Genomic DNA, 17,189 nt, shown 5'->3' with positions numbered 1-17,189 from the left:
CCGTTATAAAATCGTAAAAGTAAACTGAGACATAGAGTCTCATGGAAAATGACCTCAGTTTCTTTTTGTCCAGAAGGTCACTGATTAGGAAATTCAGTCGTGAAACAGCCAAAGGTGATTTCAACTCCTTTATCTATCTCAGGGAATTTATAAAGTGATATTCTGGAAACAATATCTCACTGTAATGTAAAAAATTAAATAAGAATGGAAGTAAGAGAGCAGAGTTATGCCTAAGCTTCTGCAAGAGGGATTCACATTAGCCTGGTAGAAAAGCATCTATTGTCTACTCAATAGTTCTACAAGTGTTTAAATGTTTCATGCGACATGGTGAGCACAACACAAAAGATTGAAGCCAGACAATTCCAAAGCTCTGTGTGCTTAAGATACGCTTTTGTGGATAAGAAATATGGATTTAACTGCTCTTCTCTACTCCAGGTGAGTGGGTTGGCTCCATTGGTTTACAGAGTTAAAGGTAAACCACCAACTCCTGCCCCACAAATCTTGATTGTGGTTTTTTTCCCCCTAGACAAACCGTTCAGCACTTTTGGGACAAATCCAGAAATAGTTACAGAATGACTTCAAGTCTTTTACTTACAGTAGCTCAAAGGATCATATTTTTTTACTTTCTCTTTTGTCAAAGCCTCTTTAGAAATGCATGGCCTTGAGACAAGAGGAGCTAGAAGGTATGTGAGAGTACTGCGTGTGCTGTACACTATGCGTCTACTTTTGCTACATCTTGTTACCTAGCGCAAGGCTGAGCTGGGCTTGTCTGCTCAATTCTGAAACGCAACTGCACAACCTGCTCCTTTGTCTTGCAGGCTTTGACTGGAAGATTTACAGCAGCACCAGCAATGCTAAGGGACGATTGTTCATCCATTTGCAACTGAGGTTCAGCTGTGATTTACATTTGAAGCAGGTATTTTAATCCCTCGGTTGAATATGAAGTACGCTCACGACTTACTGCACTTGCTCTTTCCTCTGGTCAAAAAAAAAAAAAAATCATTTGGGAAAACCATATACATAAATCCATTCGTTTATAGCATTTTTACAATCAGGTTTGCAATCTGTGTCCCAGGACACAGGACTCTCAATCTGAAAATTTGTTGTCCTTTAATCACCAAAGCTGAGGGACTACAGGAGAAAACACATGGCCAACAAAGCTGATCCCACTGACCCCATCCTGTTGCTTTTCTCCTCTACACCCTCAGCAGAGCGCATTCCACATTCCAGATTAAGCACAGCACCTGGCAATGCAGCCAGGGTTCAGGACCTGCTTCCTGCTTTATTTCCAAACATCAGCTGCAAAATTACCTCCCAGGTCCACACCGAGTCTTTCCACTTGAACCTTCACAGGCCGAGAAACAAGAATTGCTCTGAGGTAATAGTGCTGCCTTGGCAGTTGAAGCCACCTCTCCCTGGTCAGCCCCATCTCTGGTGTTACCATCGGCGACACCAGTTCCAGTTACTCAGCTTTGCTCTCACTCTGCAAGAGACAGTAGTTGTGGGCACTTCAAAGGCAGAGAAGCAGCTCTACAACAATCCCAAAGAGGATTAATAAAGGGAGCCCCTTATTAATAAGTCTCAGGCCAAGAAGGTCTTGGTGTCAGGAGGCTGTTCCACCGTGCAGTTGTTTGGTGCAGCACATGAACCCTTGCAACCCCACTCTAGGGTCACCTTGTAGGCAGGTCCACCCATCTTCATCTCTCCTAGAGACTAGGGGAAAGCTATGGGCATTGACAGCTTTTGGTCATTATTTGCTTTGCTGGCATTTTGTGAGCTCTTAAGACGTAAGCGCGCCTGAAGTGACTGAGGAACACATCCAGAGCCGTGCAGGCTACAGCAGTGCTGTGCAGGCTTGAAAAACACCAAGTGTTATAACCGAGGTGGTACGAACTGATGCAGGGGAGAGACAAATAAGCACATAGTGAGTAGGGTGATGATATCCCCTTGAACACTCCAAGAGACCACTGAAGGAACATGAAAATACATTTCACCTTTTTTTCCCTTGGGTTTTTTGGTTCATTTAACATTTGCTTGTGGCTCAGGTAAGATTTGGGTCTGGGGAACAGACTCAAAGCATCACGAAATCATCAGGACTCTTTCACTTGGTGCAGGTAAGCTTTGAGATGCCTCCTTGAGAACCAACACATTGCTCAGGTGCTCCTGCCCATGTGCACTGCAGAAGCAGACTGATGGGCTACATCCAAAGGAGAAAGTGCCTCCAGGTTCCTGCATGAAGACGTCAGCCTTGATTACCTGCAGAGGTGTGTTCTTCTTCCAAAGCACCTTCCTTGAACAACACCTGTGCCAAAAGTGAGGATGCAAATTCAAATGTATTGAAGCAAACCAGAGTTTATTTAGCATTTATTACCCATTCTGTTGTCATATGTGGCTTCTTCTGTCTCCATTTCCCTCTGGTAAACATAGACCTTTTTTTATTATTTTTTTAATAAAATATATAAAACATTGTGCATCGCTATCCATTGGAAAACTGTAGTTTAACAACAACAAAAAAAGAATAAGGCACATTCCTGTGCAGCATCTTCCTATATATATATATATATATATTTAAAACAAAACAAAAAGAAAACCCTTTTCAACCTCTTTGAGGTTGTTAACTTCTCACTGGTCACTGACACATCTCTTATATTACCATAATTTCACTGTTGGAGGTGGGTTGGGTTTGTTTGATAGGGGCCAGCAGGGAGAACAGACTCAAAAAAATAATAGGATTTTATCCCTGAGGTGTCAGTAAAAAAAAAATAATAAATGCTCCCATTGAAAAGGAATATGAAAAGACAGCCATAAATAACTGAATACACTATGGCAAACATCCAAGCACCGAGATGATTTCATGATGGAAGAATCCCCCTCCCCCCCCAACCCTTAGTTCTTAACAAGTCATATTTGCCGTTGGGTTTTAATTAGGTTAATCTCATGGCTTCTGAAGTCACAAGACAATTGGTCAGGATGCACCTCCCTCTCTCTTCCCAAATCATCTTTCCAGATTTGTCCTTTTGTTCACAATCCTCCCACAGTCCTCAGGAAAGGGAAACCAAAAAATCCTAAATGAACACCACAACCTGGACAACTTCTCTCCCCAGACACGAGAGGAACGCTTGTACCACAGCATGCCAAATTCTATGTCCCACATGGGAGGACTCTAATTGTCCCCTTCCTGCCTGCTACTAAGAAATGAAGCTGGCAAACCCCTCTGTTGTAACCAGAAAGCGTCTGTGGAGAGGGGTGTTAGCAATATGTCAGGGAGAAGGAGATGGGGAAAGCTTTATTGCTGTCCATCCAGACTGTTCCAGCACACCTGAAAGGAAAAGAGGAGACACGCATGTAAGATTCCTTCCTTTCCTCCCTCTCCTCTATCACGTGTGGAAGAGCCCCCGGATGCAGGGCAGGACGCTTGGACTCCCCATCACTTAGTAGTAACGGTTGAGGCTCCTGGTCCCTGGGATGTCCGGCTGCCCGTTCATCCAGATCTCCCGGATGATGCGCTCCCGTTCCTCCAGCCGCTGAGCTCGCTCCAGCTCCTCGGCTGAAGTGAAGACGTTCATGTTCAAAGTCCTCTCGAACCTGCGGTGCCTGCGCGCAGACAGGTCTGAAGTGGTGTCCGAATCATCATCGCTGTCGCTGCTGTCGCTATCGCTCTCCCGCTCCCGAGGAGGCTTCTTCGGGGAGGAGCGTTTGCAGTCAGTTCGGCAGGACACCCTTAGCACCAGGGCCAGAAGGGTCAAGACGAGTCCAATGCACACTCCAGAAACAAAATACAGAGCAGCTCGCTCGGGGTTTTCTGAAAGGGGAAAGAAAATCATTATTGAGAACAACCCTTAAAAGAACAAAACGCACGCAGCTCCTCTGTGCATATAGCAGCCACCACGTCTGGAGGCTCAGAGTTTCCAATGGTTGCTTTTTCTTCCAAGCCCTCCTTTGCCTCGTCTCCCCAGGGAGATCAGGAAGGAGAATTTAAAACGGTGGATTTGCTGCCAAGGCATTTGCCCACATGCAGCATGTGGGTTCGCTGCAGTCGTGTCTTCAAGTTGTCTGGAAGGGGAAGGAGCAGCCTGCAGAATTAAATGCTAATTCCAGTGGCTGCAGGAGCACAGTTGACACTAGGGCGCTGCTCACCCGGCAGCAGCTAAGTGCATCTCTCTGTCATATCCATCATCATCATATGAGGAATAGAGACGATTTACAAAGCTCTCCATGTCGTGGCTGAAATGGGAAGCCCTGCAGCATGGAAAAATGCATATTATTTATTCATAGGTTCCATTTGCTTATCTAAGGCAAGTGTGCTGGCTTTCCGCCCAGACCACCAAAATGTATACCTGTGCTCCACAAGCACGGCTAAAGTCAGTGCCCTAACAGGATGAATCCTGCGTAGCCACATTTCAGAGGTGATATAACAAGACTCCAAAGGATCCACAACGCTTTATAAACCAGGTCATCTTGTTTATTTACTAACTTTTGGGTCTTTTTCGGTTCATAGAACGACTTAGAAGTGTAATTATGATAAAAGTTGCTGCAATTCCCCTGGGCTGAATCATCTCGGTTTATTCCAGGTATATAGACACACCGAATGGGTGAAGATGAATCAAGCAGAAGCGTAAAGGCCAGCTCTACTCCAGTGTGTCTGCTGGGACTCTGGAGTTCAAGGACGGAGTCAGTTCCTCAGATGAGTCTTATTCCCTTGAACACGGTGGTGGAGCTGTAACTATTCTCACCAGCTGAGAGCCCAGCCCCAAAAGTTCTCAATAATTAAAAACCTGTGATCTACCTTCACTCCCTCCCAGAATGCTTTTAGAAACCTCCCTTTTCAGCTGATCTCCTTCAAGCAAAGTTTGCAGAAGGTTCACTGGAAACCATTGGCTCGCTCCAAGTATGAAGTTAGCCTTGTCCTGAGTAGGGGGTTGGACCAGGTGACCCCCGGAGCTCTCTTCCAGCCTAAATTATTCTCTGATTGTGTGGTCAGAGCCCAAGAACGGACTTGTGCACTGTTCAAGGCAACACATACTTCAATGCTTGGAGATGCTCGTGGAACAGTTACAGAGACTTTGTGCTCTTCACTTCTCTCCCAAATGAATCTCAAAGGTGACTGACAAGCTAAGGTGGAGGAAGATGTCATCATAGTTTGAAAGTTGGCATGAGACTGTTTGCAGAGTGGTTGGTGTGGATGATATGGGGAAAAAACAGGCTGAAGAGAAACTACAAAACAAGAGGAGAAAACTGTAGTGGATGCATTCAGCAAGTCCAAAAAAAAAGAAAGAGGAGAAAAGCAGTAGTTGGAAAGTCAAGAGAGACCGAAGACAGAGGTTTTAAGCCAATGTATTTTGACAAAAGTGAGACAGCAAAAATATAAAGACAAAAGAGAAGATACCAGAGCAGGCACAAAGGATGTGCCAATGGCTCTTGTAGCAGCAGCATCCCTGGAGCCATTAAAAAAATGTGTAGATGTGGCACTTCGGGACCTGGCTTAGTAGGCATAGAGGTGCTGGGCTGATGGTTTTTTCCAACCATAAGGATTCTATGATTCCAAGCATGACTGAGGGAAACCCTGGCTGCAGTGAAGCTAATGGCAACTCTGAACTGATAGAACTCGAATTAAAACCGCAACCCTGTTTGTGCAGTAAAGTTGCTGCCCATTGGGCACATGTGTGAACAGTAAGGAAGTGGCCTAAATTTCAGATATCTAAAAACCTCAGGAAAAGCAGAATCACTACCTGACAGCACTTTTACCTCCGTGTACACTATAAATCAGGAGAGTTATTGCAAAGCTTCCTTTGCAAGAAGGCTTAAGGAAGGCTCTGAGGACACCCAGAGTGTGGGAGTGTGAGAAGAACGAATGAGCAGGACTGATCTGTTTGTGCTGGGAGACGCACGGTCCAGTGTGCCTCCCCTCTGCCTGGCTGCCAGGACCACTTCCCTGAGCACCACGTTCCTACACACACATGGGTTTGATTTGGTTGCATTAGTTCCACTGCTCACTGTTTTAAAGCAACTCATTAAAAAAACATAGATTGGAGCCTGCAAAGCAGACACATGCGGTTTCTCATCCCCTGTTTTTGTCCATGTCCTACTTTTCCTTTCTCCTCTACACACCTTTTTCCATGCTTCTCCATCCAGCTCATGAGCAAGCTGCATCTCGATTGCTACTTAAGCAATGATTTTTCATCCCCTGCTTGTGCTTGTAGGTCCAGCTCTTCACGCAATGCGATGGCTGTAATTGAATCTTTGGGCTTCAGTGGCATTTATGAGCTCCTACAGCTACTCTGTCAATATCTGAGACACTGTCTGGACTTCCTCAATGAGCTGTAACCCTACGTTCAACTGCAGTCTTGGCATTTATCATGTGTACAATATACTCGCAGAGCAACATCTCCTTTTTTTTTTTCACAGCAGAAAGAGCAACTTGAGCTAAAATACACGGGCTCTGCTTTTTCTCAGCTGATGCAGCCAAGTCAGCAATAGCTTAGATTTGAGGGTCTGACAGTTAGTTGATTGGTGACTTTGAGATGTTATCCCATTACATGTTCGACTTGCAAAGACTAAAAAGGGGCATCCTCTTCAGCAAGTGGATGCTCAGCATCTTCCAAACACTTGCAGATGGCTCAGATTCATCATACCAACACCAAAGCTCCTCAAAACACTCATTATATTTAAAAAAAATATGCTTTTTAAAAGTGTATGGGCACCAGTTGCAGGAGTTAATGGAGTTTTGATATGTGTTTGTGTGCATGAGTGTCTGTGTGTCCACTCATTAATACATGAATTTTGACCATTGTAGCTTTTTCTTCCACTGCTGTGGATGAAAGCTCAGAGCTATGTTTTTCTCCTGAATTTCAAGCAAGACCCAGTTGCTGTGAATCTCTTTACCTGGTGTTACTTTTCCCCTTCCTGGTATTTTTCTGGACTGAAAGCATTGATGAAAATGTCACTGATTTGAGCCTGAACTTAATCCATGCAGAAAAAAATATATACGCTCTTTATAACCCTCTATAGAAAAGCAACCATTTTCTAGGCGCTCAAATTGGCCAAAAATTAGAAACACATTTTATTTTGTTTTTCCAACCAAACCAGCAGCAATTACGGAGCCTGTTTCCTGAGGGCTAACAATCTGCTGGGAGCATCAGCCCAGACTGCCATTAATTCCCCAGGAAATGCCCCAGGCCAAGGTTGTTATTGCTATTATAATAAATTGTTTCAATAAATAAAAACCAATCTAGGCATTAACGCTGCTGGCTTCCTGTGATGGCTTCATGCATTCAGAAACCTCAGTGGGGAGGAAAATTTCAGAGGGCCCCAGTAAAAGGTTCAGCGTTAAGCACGGCCAGACAAACAGTAGGAACAATATCTTCTAGGGAATTTACAGTTAGCCCCACAGGCTGCCCAAATCCCCTGGTAGAACAGAGGAAGCTCTCCAGGAGCCCCTTATTAATAAGTCTCAGGCCAAGCAGTCTACAGTTGGAATGATCTCCCCTCGGTCGTATTTTTGGAAGCCCCTTGTTAATAACTTGGCAGTAAAGCTTTGCCTGTGGAAGCAGAATAAAACAGGGATTTGTGGAGGTTTCCCTCCAACTACTTCAATCTGAATGCAATGACAAAACTAGAATAAGTCCCCCGACCAGGCTTTGGAAGTGCTGTGACACAATTTGGACGTTTAACATTTATATACCCATGAGGGACTGTTCTGGTTTTGCTGGTGACTGCAAAGACTTCACCAGCTGTCACTAAGACTGGTGAAGCCTTTCCAAACACTATTGGAGCACATCTATTACAAATAACAGGTCTGAGGTTTGCAGGCAGAGATTGCATATAATTAAAGACCTAATTCTATAAAGAAAAATCACTCCTATACAGATAGATTTATCTATAAAGATAAATTCACTCCTCATTGACATTTTTCATTCTTTCTCCCAATTTCTAAAGAATTGTTGTTTTCAGGGTTCTGGAAGCTGGATAAGACTAACATCTAACTGGCTTCGATACGTCTAACTGTGATGATGGCTGAAAATACATTTGCTGGTGAAAACCAACACTCTGGCGAAGAGGCTTTGCTTCCTGCTGTGCTGTGACTTTTTACTCCTTGGTTGTCAGTGAGAACCTTCCAAATTTTATACGGGAAAACTAATCAAAAAGATGTTGGAAATGAGCACAGAGGCTTCTGCTAATATTGACACTTCTTCTTTCTATGCACTGCAAGACTCTGCATGTGCGAGTGACGGAGCCTGCAGACTCTTCAACTGCAGTTGCCCACCAAAATCTGTCATTTTGCACAGAAGATGTGAACAAAAGTGGATCGTCCTTTCAAGCATACACTTTACCCAAGAAATACCAAGGGCCCAGCTCATAGCTTCTTTTTCCTGGAGTGGGTCTGAGGGTATACACCACCCTCTGCCCCAGCATTAAAAAACATTTTCAGATGTTGCCTCTATCTACTTACAGTTATTTCTTGCAAAGTCCTCTTTTGAGCCAATTCCTCAGTACGGGGAAGCCCTGAATACAGCACTTTCAGTCTGCGGTTTACCTGAGGGATGTTTTTAGTGTTATGAAACAGAGCAGCTCTTGCAGTAATGTTTCCCTTTGACGCTGAGGCTGTGGTCAGGAGCGGTGGGAAGATGTGTGAACCATCCCCGGCCCTTCCTGGCCACCCAACGCTCTGCCTCTCCTGAGCCACTATAATGGCTCCTCTATGGCCATCAACAGCTGCTGTGGTTTAAGCCGCCTTCAGGGCCTCAAACTCAGGCGAGCGCAAAAATTGTCAAATGTTCTGCTGCTCACAATCTGCAATAAGAAGGGGGGTGGGTTTGCAGTGCTCTAGTTTTATACAGACGATATTTGTGCTCTGCGACACAGCTTGTCTTTGAACTCATAATCTAAAACCTCTCCACATTCACGTATAACAAAATAAATCGGACCAAATCCATCCTCTCCATTAAAAGCAGGGGCCGAAATGACATGCAGCAGATATAGATGGTTTAGGGCATCTGCTCTTTCAATCCATGGGGCAGCCAACAATTATTTTAGTAATAAATAACAAACCGAACATAAATATCATTGAGATTAAAACTCATCTAGCAGCCATGGTTAAGTACCCTGGAAAACATGAACAACAAGCCCCTGAACTCATCACTGGAAACCAAAGTCATGGGGTCTGAGTTTTACCTATTTGAAATCCAATGGATGTGAACATATTACAAGGAGATCATACCATGAGAGGGCAAGCAAATCCCACAGTAACAAGACAATGAAAGAGGTCCTTGTTTATTATTTACACCACAGTAAAATCTAGAGGCTTCTGCCCCTTGTGAAGGGGGTGAACTGAGGTCTTTTGTGCCCTACAAAACCAATACAGAGTCAAAGCGTTCTGTTGTGGTAAACTGAAGCAAAGTCCATGTGGCGTTGTCAGCAGCCCTGAATCCTCGTCCCAACTGTCCCCAACCATAAATCCTACAACCTTCTGCTGTCTGTTACTGCTCAGATGGGGAAAATAATGTTAACAGCATTTTATCTCACAGTAAGTTTGGGAACGCAGGCATTTTCATATCGAAAAATGGGCAGCTATAAGTAAGAGAGAGGAGAAGTACGATAGACAGAAGATTCAATTTAAGTTTGCTTTTTCTAATCTTTTGTTAGAGAAGGCCTTACAAGAAAATATATATCCTACTCCACTATCTTCTGTGAAGAACAATACTAATTCCGCTTAGGCTGCGTGCTTTTTAAAGGTGTCACAAAAACGCAGATCCAGATGCCACTACCAGATGTGTGGAAAGGCAAAACTTTGGATTCATCCTTCACTGTCATTTTAGAAGGACCTTCCACTAAATGTGCAGAAACACTACTAATAATCTACTGAGCGATTCCAAAATGCAAAGCCCAAGTTAGTTGTTTCACATTAAAGAAGCGTGGCCAGTGGGTTCAGGGATGTGATTCTGCCCCTCTACGCTGCTCTCGTGGGATCCCACCCGGAATACTGCATCCAGCTCTGCAGTCCTCAGCACAGGAAAGACATGGACCTGTTGGAGTGGGTCCAGAGGATGCCACAAAAACGATCAGATGGATGGAACATCTCTCCAGTGAAGAAAGGCTGGGAGAGTTTGGGTTGTATGACCTGGAGAAGAGAAGGCTCTGGGAAGACCTTTCAGTAATTAAAGAGGGTTTGTAAGAAAGATGAGGACAGAATTTTTAACAGGGGCTGTTGCAACAGGACAAGGGGTAATGGGTTTAGGCTAAAAGAGGGTAGAGTTAAACTAGATATAAGGAAGACATTTTTTACAATGAGGCTGGTGAGACACCGGCACAGGTTGCGCAGAGGGGTGGTAGATTCCCCATCCTTGGAAACATTCAAGGTCAGGTTGGACAGGACTCTGAGCAACCTAATCTGTTTGACACGGGCCCTGCTTACTGCAGGATTGGACTAGGTGATCTTTGAAGGTTCCTTCCAGGCAAACTGTTCTGTTTCTACAATTCTATGAAATCCAAATACTTAATCTGTAGCAGCATGGTAGGATCTCAGCAAAATCAAGAGCATGGCACCAAGAATGTGTTAGTACTTAATGAATCAGCAAGAACAAATAACACACTGACTTGAAAAACTAGCTCACAAGTATTGGAGTTTTAGTTATATAGACCTCAAATGCTCCAGAATAGCATAATTCCATTACAATGGTGCTGGCAGCCTGGCTGTAGTACACAGAATTATTAAGAGCATGTAGTGAAAGGGCAAGACACTAACGTTATTACCAAAGTAATATTGTTTGGCAATAAGCATTGCAAGGTAATAAGCATACAAACCTTTCATTAAAGAAATGGAGAACACCCAAAAGGAAAAAGTGACCGCAAACAGTTATGTCCTGCCTCAGGAGGCTGGTTACACAGCAACCAAGGCCCTGCTTCTGGGAAAAACAGCAGAAACTGGCCTAACATCCCCTGAATTAGTGCATCCAATGCTACTCAGCCACTGCTCCTCCTTTTCGGGGGTTATGCCCTCCAACTCTGTAGGCAATTCCTGCTGCCGATGAGGTACCTCACACAGAAGAGGGATGGGAAACTTTTGCACTATATAACCCGTCTCAACTGTACTTTTTGTTGTCCCAAGCACTCGGCAGGGCACACAATCTTTATTAATTTTTAGAGCGAATCTTTTTAGAAGATCACCCTCAGCAAGTTTGCAGATGACACCAAGCTGGGTGGTGTAGCCGCCACACCAGAAGGATGGGATGTCATCCAGAGGGACCTGGACAGGCTGGAGAAGTAGGGCTGGGAGAACCTCATGAGGTTCAACAAGGCCAAGTGCAGGGTCCTGCACCTGGGTTGGGGCGATCCCCATTTTCAGTACACAATGGGAGATGATGAGATTGAGAGCAGCCCTGAGGAGAAGGGCTTGGGGTGCTGGTTGATGAGACACTCGACATGAGCCAGCAATGTGCGCTCACAGCCCAGAAGGCCAACTGTATCCCAGGCTGCATCAAAATCAGTGTGGCCAGCAGGGCAAGGGAAGTGATTCTGCCCCTCTAGTCCTCTCCTGGGAGACCTCATCCGGAATACTGTGTCCAGTTCTGGAATCCTCAACGTAAGAAGGAGATGGAGCTGTTGGAACGGGTCCAGAAGAGGCTACAAAGATAATCGTAGGGCTGGAGCACCTTCCATACAAGGACAGGCTGAGAGAGTTGGGGTCTGGAGCCTGGAGAAAAGAAGGCTCAGAGGAGATCTTACAGCGACCTTCCAGTACCTGAAGGAGCTACAAGAAAGCTGGGGAGGGGCTATTCATAAAGGCTTGTGGGGATAGGACCAGGGGAATGGGTATAAACTGGAGAGGGGCAGATTTCAACTAGACATTAGGAAGAATTTCTTCACTATGAGAGTGGTGAGGCCCTGGCCCAGGTTGCCCAGGGAGGTTGTGGCTGCCCCATCCCTGGAGGTGTTCAAGGCCAGGTTGGATGGGACTTTGAGCAGCCTGATTTAGTGGGATATCCCTGTCCATGGCAGGGGGGTTGGAACTAGATGATCGTTAAGGTCCCTTCCAACCCAAACTATTCTATGATTCTATGATTATTAGAAGATTGCTCCTCCACTACTTGAAAGATACACGTGGGTGAAAGATAAACTGTGATCCAAAGAGAACTTACTCTAAACTGGATTTAAATATACAACTAAGTAGACTCTCAAGTTACTTCATCTTCACACTTCTACTGAAGGTAAGCCAAATTCTCTTAAGTAGAGTAACGAGCTGAGTGCTCCTTATTTTCCAAATTACAGGACAACAAGCTTGCCTCCCTAATGAGCCAGGCTTTGATCTCCAGGAAAATGTAGCATTACGAATAATACCACATGTAAGATTACATTGTATTTAACTTCAGATGAGAGCAAATCCAGTAGAAAGCAGAGCTCAATAAACCTCCTTATATACTGTCTGCCAGAGCTGCCCTGGTCAGGTACATCAAGGGAGAATTTGCTGAGAGGCGAACAAAAAATACAAACTCTTCAAAGAGGCAGACTTAGCCCTAGGTAAGTGAAATGTAGGCTCAATTGAGGGTCTACAATGAGCTTCTGAGAGCCCAGGGAGACGGCAGCCGCGAGACCTACCTGTGATAAAGGCATATGCTGCTAGGATGTTGCTGAGCAGGGCCATCTCTGTGCTAACGCCCACGGGCTCCATGCTTCTGTCGAGTGCCGGCGGTTGTGTCTCATCCACAGGAAGCAGGAAGGGGGTGTTGTCTAGAGGGTAGAAGGTGGCTGATCTCCCTTTCTTCTTCTCTGCTTTGAAACAGAAAGGGAATGAGGAAGGAGGCACGTGCCCCAGCCCTACCCTGCCCTATCCACACCAGGTCAGCATCTGTGTTCAGAAATCTGGAGCCACTCAACAGCACCCACCCAAATTTTCCCTTTTTGTGGGGAGCGACTAAACCTTAGGTAGCTTCAGCTAAGCACATACCTTGTCTGCATCCAGGCAGCATCTTCTCTCCCCCGTCTCCTGCTCTTTCATGCCATCATTTACACACACCCACCTACGCTACAGCAAATACATAATCAGGTTTCTTTTCTCTTGTGTAAATCAAAGGAGCCTTTATCAACAGTGGGTTCAGCTAAGCTTGTAATACGTCTTGGAAAACACAGGAAGAGCTGGCAACCCTTTGCCGGTGCTGCGCTGTAGCGATCCATCCACACCTGGCAAACAGACATGCTTTCTCTTGAGCCTTCACTGGGAAGGGCAGACCTGAGTTTATGACTTCCTTCAGAAGCCTGCTCGTATTGTGTTTCACCCAGACACCATTTCCCCTTCGGAGAGGTGAGTGAACGTGGGTTAATGATTTGATTTTATTTGTTGAAGACTGAAGCTAAGGAGGCAGCTAATTCCAGGAGGCTCAAAGAGACCCTTTCAGACCTTATCAACTCGCTGCTGAGTGCTCCCTGCACATTGATCTGCGGGCAGACACCCCCACTAGTCACAAAACACTAATTGTTTTAAACACATGAAAAAGCTGGTGTAGAGAATGCAGCTCCACCATCCATGTGCTTGTTTAACTGTAGCTATTACAGCTTCTCAGGCTCCTTTCCTAAGGAGCAAGGAGTGCAATGTAAAGTCACAGACTTGCACCTGGCTTCCACCTATCTGCAGGTATTAAATTCAGTCAGGTCCACCTCCAATAATCACAGAACCATAGAATCATAGAATCTTAGAACAGTTTGGGTTGGAAGGGACCTTAAAGATCATCCAGTTCCAACCCACCTGAGATGGGTAGGGACCCTCTCTCTGGATCAGGCTGCCCAAGAACCTAATAATCCACCAGTGCCACGCAAACAAAGGCACTCTGACAGCAGGCACCACACGAGACGGTCTGTGGTTGCTGGCTGCCTGATCCACCTTCATTCCCTGCAATCCCGGCAGTGTGAGACTTCACGTTTCCCACTGTGAGTGCCAGGAAGCAGCTCAGCCCAGGGAAGCAGTAACAGAAACGGAGGAGTGTCAAAGAGAACAGGTATTACCGGACAGAGAGGGACTGAGTGTCGGAACGTGCGTGCAGCGATGCCAACTCCTAATCTGCCTCGGAGGAGAAGCAGCAGGGAGGGATGTCCAGGTGTTGCTGTAAGGGATCAGCTTCAAGGAATGTGGGCACAGTTGTATCTTCGCCACTGAATAGCTGCATGGCCTTGGGAAAGCCACATGTTACCAGCTACTAAGATGTAGCTGGCCCTGAAGCCAAGTTTTTAAACACGGGTGCCTAGGCAGCAGATCCAAAAGGGAAAAGTATTCCAAGACACTCTTGCTTCAAGAGAACAGAGATCACCAAAGATCAGTTGTACAAATTGGAAGGCTTCAAGGAGGTTTTATAGAAGACTACCAGTACTCAAAGGGGTCCTGTGAGAAAGCTGGGGAGGGACTTTTTACAAGGGCATGGAGTCATAGCATGTGGGGAATGGTTTAAGTTGGAAGGGGGAAGATTAAGGTTTAGACTTTAGGAAGAAATTCTTCACAATGATGATAGTGAGTCCCTGGCCCAGGTTGCCCAGGGAAGCTGTGGCTGCTCCATCCCTGGAGGGGTTCCAGGCCAGGTTGGATGGGGCTTGGAGCAGCCTGGGCCAGAGGGAGGTGTCCCTGCCCATGGCAGGGGGTGGGACTAGATGGGCTTAAAGGTTCTTTCCAACCCAAACCATTCAATGATGCTATGATTCTGGATGAAGGCATTGGGATGCAAAGGGTCAAAAGCACATTCAGCAGGAAATAAATGGCAAAGTTTTGGAAAAAACTTTTAGTTTAGAAGTAGGCACCAACGTGCTCTCTAATCTTTCCTTTTTTCTCTCTGTCTGGTAAATCTACATCTGTATAAGTGGTTGGATTTTTCTCTACTACTGGGCCTGCAGAGAAATCCATGGAAGCAGGGTAAATTTTTCATTTCTAAAAGCTGAACCTAAAAACTGAACACTTCAGAGCATCTCAAGTAGCACTATGCATCTAATCTGAGTCAACTAAATCCTGCTATTAGTTGACAGATCCTAGCGAGTCATGCAGCTGTCCGCATAGCAGACACTTAAAGCTTGATGTATTTGCCCATACAGAGACATCTAAGACATCACAGGGTCAGGAGGACATCCATACAGAGATGACAGGTATGAGAAGGGATGTAGGGGAAATTCATCCTTCTAGGGCAGCATCTAGAAGCCAGGTGAACACCCCAGGTCATCTCAGATGACACTTTTATATGAGGGTAACAGAATCCTGCCCGCGTTCTCTAGATATCAAGGTCTGGCTCTGAACTAGTCAATCTAAAATCCCTTATGAATAAATGACAATGAAATGACCAGTACATAATCTCATCGTATATATTTCATAATCATATATTCCGTCGTAAAGAGGACAGCTGATTTAGGTGGCTCCAGGTTCCTGCTAGGTCTTTGAGACTTTTCTACAACTCTCCATTAAAATCTAGTTTATGTGGCTGGACCGCAACTGCAAAGAGCTGGTAGGATATGAACTTGGAGCCTCTGTGCCACGCTCTCTCACTCGTCTGGTGCTGGGTTATTGACAACCTACCTGGCCCTCACTGTCGTTACATTCATCGCCTCTCACTAGAGCTAAGGTTTAAACTACACTTGCAGCGGGGTTTTCCATGGGCGTGTGCTAGATCAGCCAGGAAAGGCTCGGATAGACACTGCTTCTGTTTGGTATGCAGGTGCAATAACGGTGTGTTTAGGAGATGGAGCAAAGCATAACTCCCCTCATGCGAGATCCAAGAAGAATCTTTTTTGTTTGTTTTCACTTCTGACTTATCCAAAGAACAGATGCAATCAAACAAGTTTTTAAGTGAATACCCTTCTCCAGCAAAGAGCACCATAAAACCACAGAACTGGTTTTGTCATCTGCAGGATTGTACAAGCACAGACAAGCACAGAAAAGGACTGGGGTTGTGCAGGCAGAAAAAAAACCAAACAAACACAATCTCACAAGGGCCACGTGTTGCTACGCTCTATGGTTCCCTGATCTGCCATTCATTGCAGGATCATGCTATACTAAAAGACATCCCCTTTCCTCCTTTGAAGGCCTTGTCTCTGCCTAATGACCTCATGTACTACTGGTTTTCTCTTCACCACCCTTCCTTCGCTGCTTCCAGTCAATCAAAAAATCCCCCTGTGACTTTACGCCAAGGCTGAAGAAAATTATTTGAGCTAGAAATAAATTTGCCCGACAACACAGTTTAAGCATAGGAGAGGTTATTCATGATACCAGGCTGACTTTAGCAAATCCGTTTAATAAACAAAATAATCCTTTTGCTATTTTTAAAACATTCTTTTAGCTTTTAATTTCAAAATGGCATCTCTGTTTGAAAAGTGGTGCGTATGTTAAAAATTAATGAATAAACAATGTGTAAACCAAATAAAAGTTGTCATTTGTAGAAGTGAAATGTTTAGATGAATGACAGTGAGTTCAGAGGTTTTTTTCTTAAAAGAATCACCAGGATCACAAAATTTATTTTGGGCTGACTCAAAATTCTTTTCTTGACCATTTTTCATTAAGGCCTTCAAACTGAAAGATATTTTATTACCAACTCTAAATTATCTGTGGATTGATTATCCAAGCAGTGGATTAACTTTGCTGGGATCGTAGACACAGGATAGCTCTGCCCATACCCACCCTAAAGCCGAATCTCTGGGAGCACAGGGTGGGAATTTCAGGAGTAATGGTGTCGTACACCACCTCCTGCATGCTGGAAAACACAGTGCAAAAGCCCAAACTAACTCAATACATGTTCTCTTGTTCTTTTCCTATTCATACATCATCCCTTCCTCCTGCTCACCAATCCCTATAGATAGCTGAGATTTTACTTCATTCATATCTTGACTTTTGTATTCTGAAAATAGTATCGTATTTCAAAGCTCAGTGGATAACTTCTCTGTCCCCTGGGAGGCAAATCTCTGTCTCTTCCTTGTCTTTCACTTTGCCACTGTATTAGCCGAGTCTGCACAGTATTTCTGTGATGAGTTTTGACGTGCATGGCCATGACTGCTATTTCAAGAAACCCAGTTTGAGTTTCACAGTTGACTTTAGTCCAGTGCCGTTCACGCCTTGAAGCTTCCCTTTCTGACTGTGACATGGTTTGGGAACAATACAGAAACCCAGGGAAGGGGAGTTAGAAGGGAAAGGTCACCACAACACAGTTAGGTTCGGAACAACATCACAATAGTCG

The 17,189-nt window shown here is 44.9% G+C and overlaps 1 protein-coding gene across 9 annotated transcripts in view; it reads right to left on the bottom strand.

The window, feature by feature from the left end:
* Window positions 1-2,336: 2,336 nt before the first annotated feature.
* The window catches only part of EVA1A (eva-1 homolog A, regulator of programmed cell death), a 208,062-nt gene continuing 193,209 nt past the window's right edge, over window positions 2,337-17,189 (bottom strand). For 7 of the 9 annotated variants that reach the window (XM_009560443.2, XM_054063342.1, XM_054063341.1 and 4 more), the window contains 2 exons: window positions 12,592-12,765; window positions 2,337-3,802 (listed from right to left, as the gene is read on the bottom strand). In XM_009560443.2, the coding sequence (XP_009558738.2) occupies window positions 3,432-3,802; window positions 12,592-12,765 (545 nt within the window). In that variant the 3' untranslated portion in view covers window positions 2,337-3,431. Of the gene's footprint in view, window positions 3,803-12,591; window positions 12,766-12,940; window positions 17,179-17,189 lie in introns of those variants that run through there. The other 2 variants (XM_054063347.1, XM_054063340.1) reach the window with 2 other exon arrangements.

Source organism: Cuculus canorus, chromosome 3 (genome assembly GCF_017976375.1).
Source record: "Cuculus canorus isolate bCucCan1 chromosome 3, bCucCan1.pri, whole genome shotgun sequence".
Classification (NCBI taxonomy): Eukaryota; Metazoa; Chordata; class Aves; order Cuculiformes; family Cuculidae; genus Cuculus; species Cuculus canorus.
Note: the sequence above shows the minus strand (reverse complement) of the source record. Positions and strands in the feature narration are given on the sequence as shown.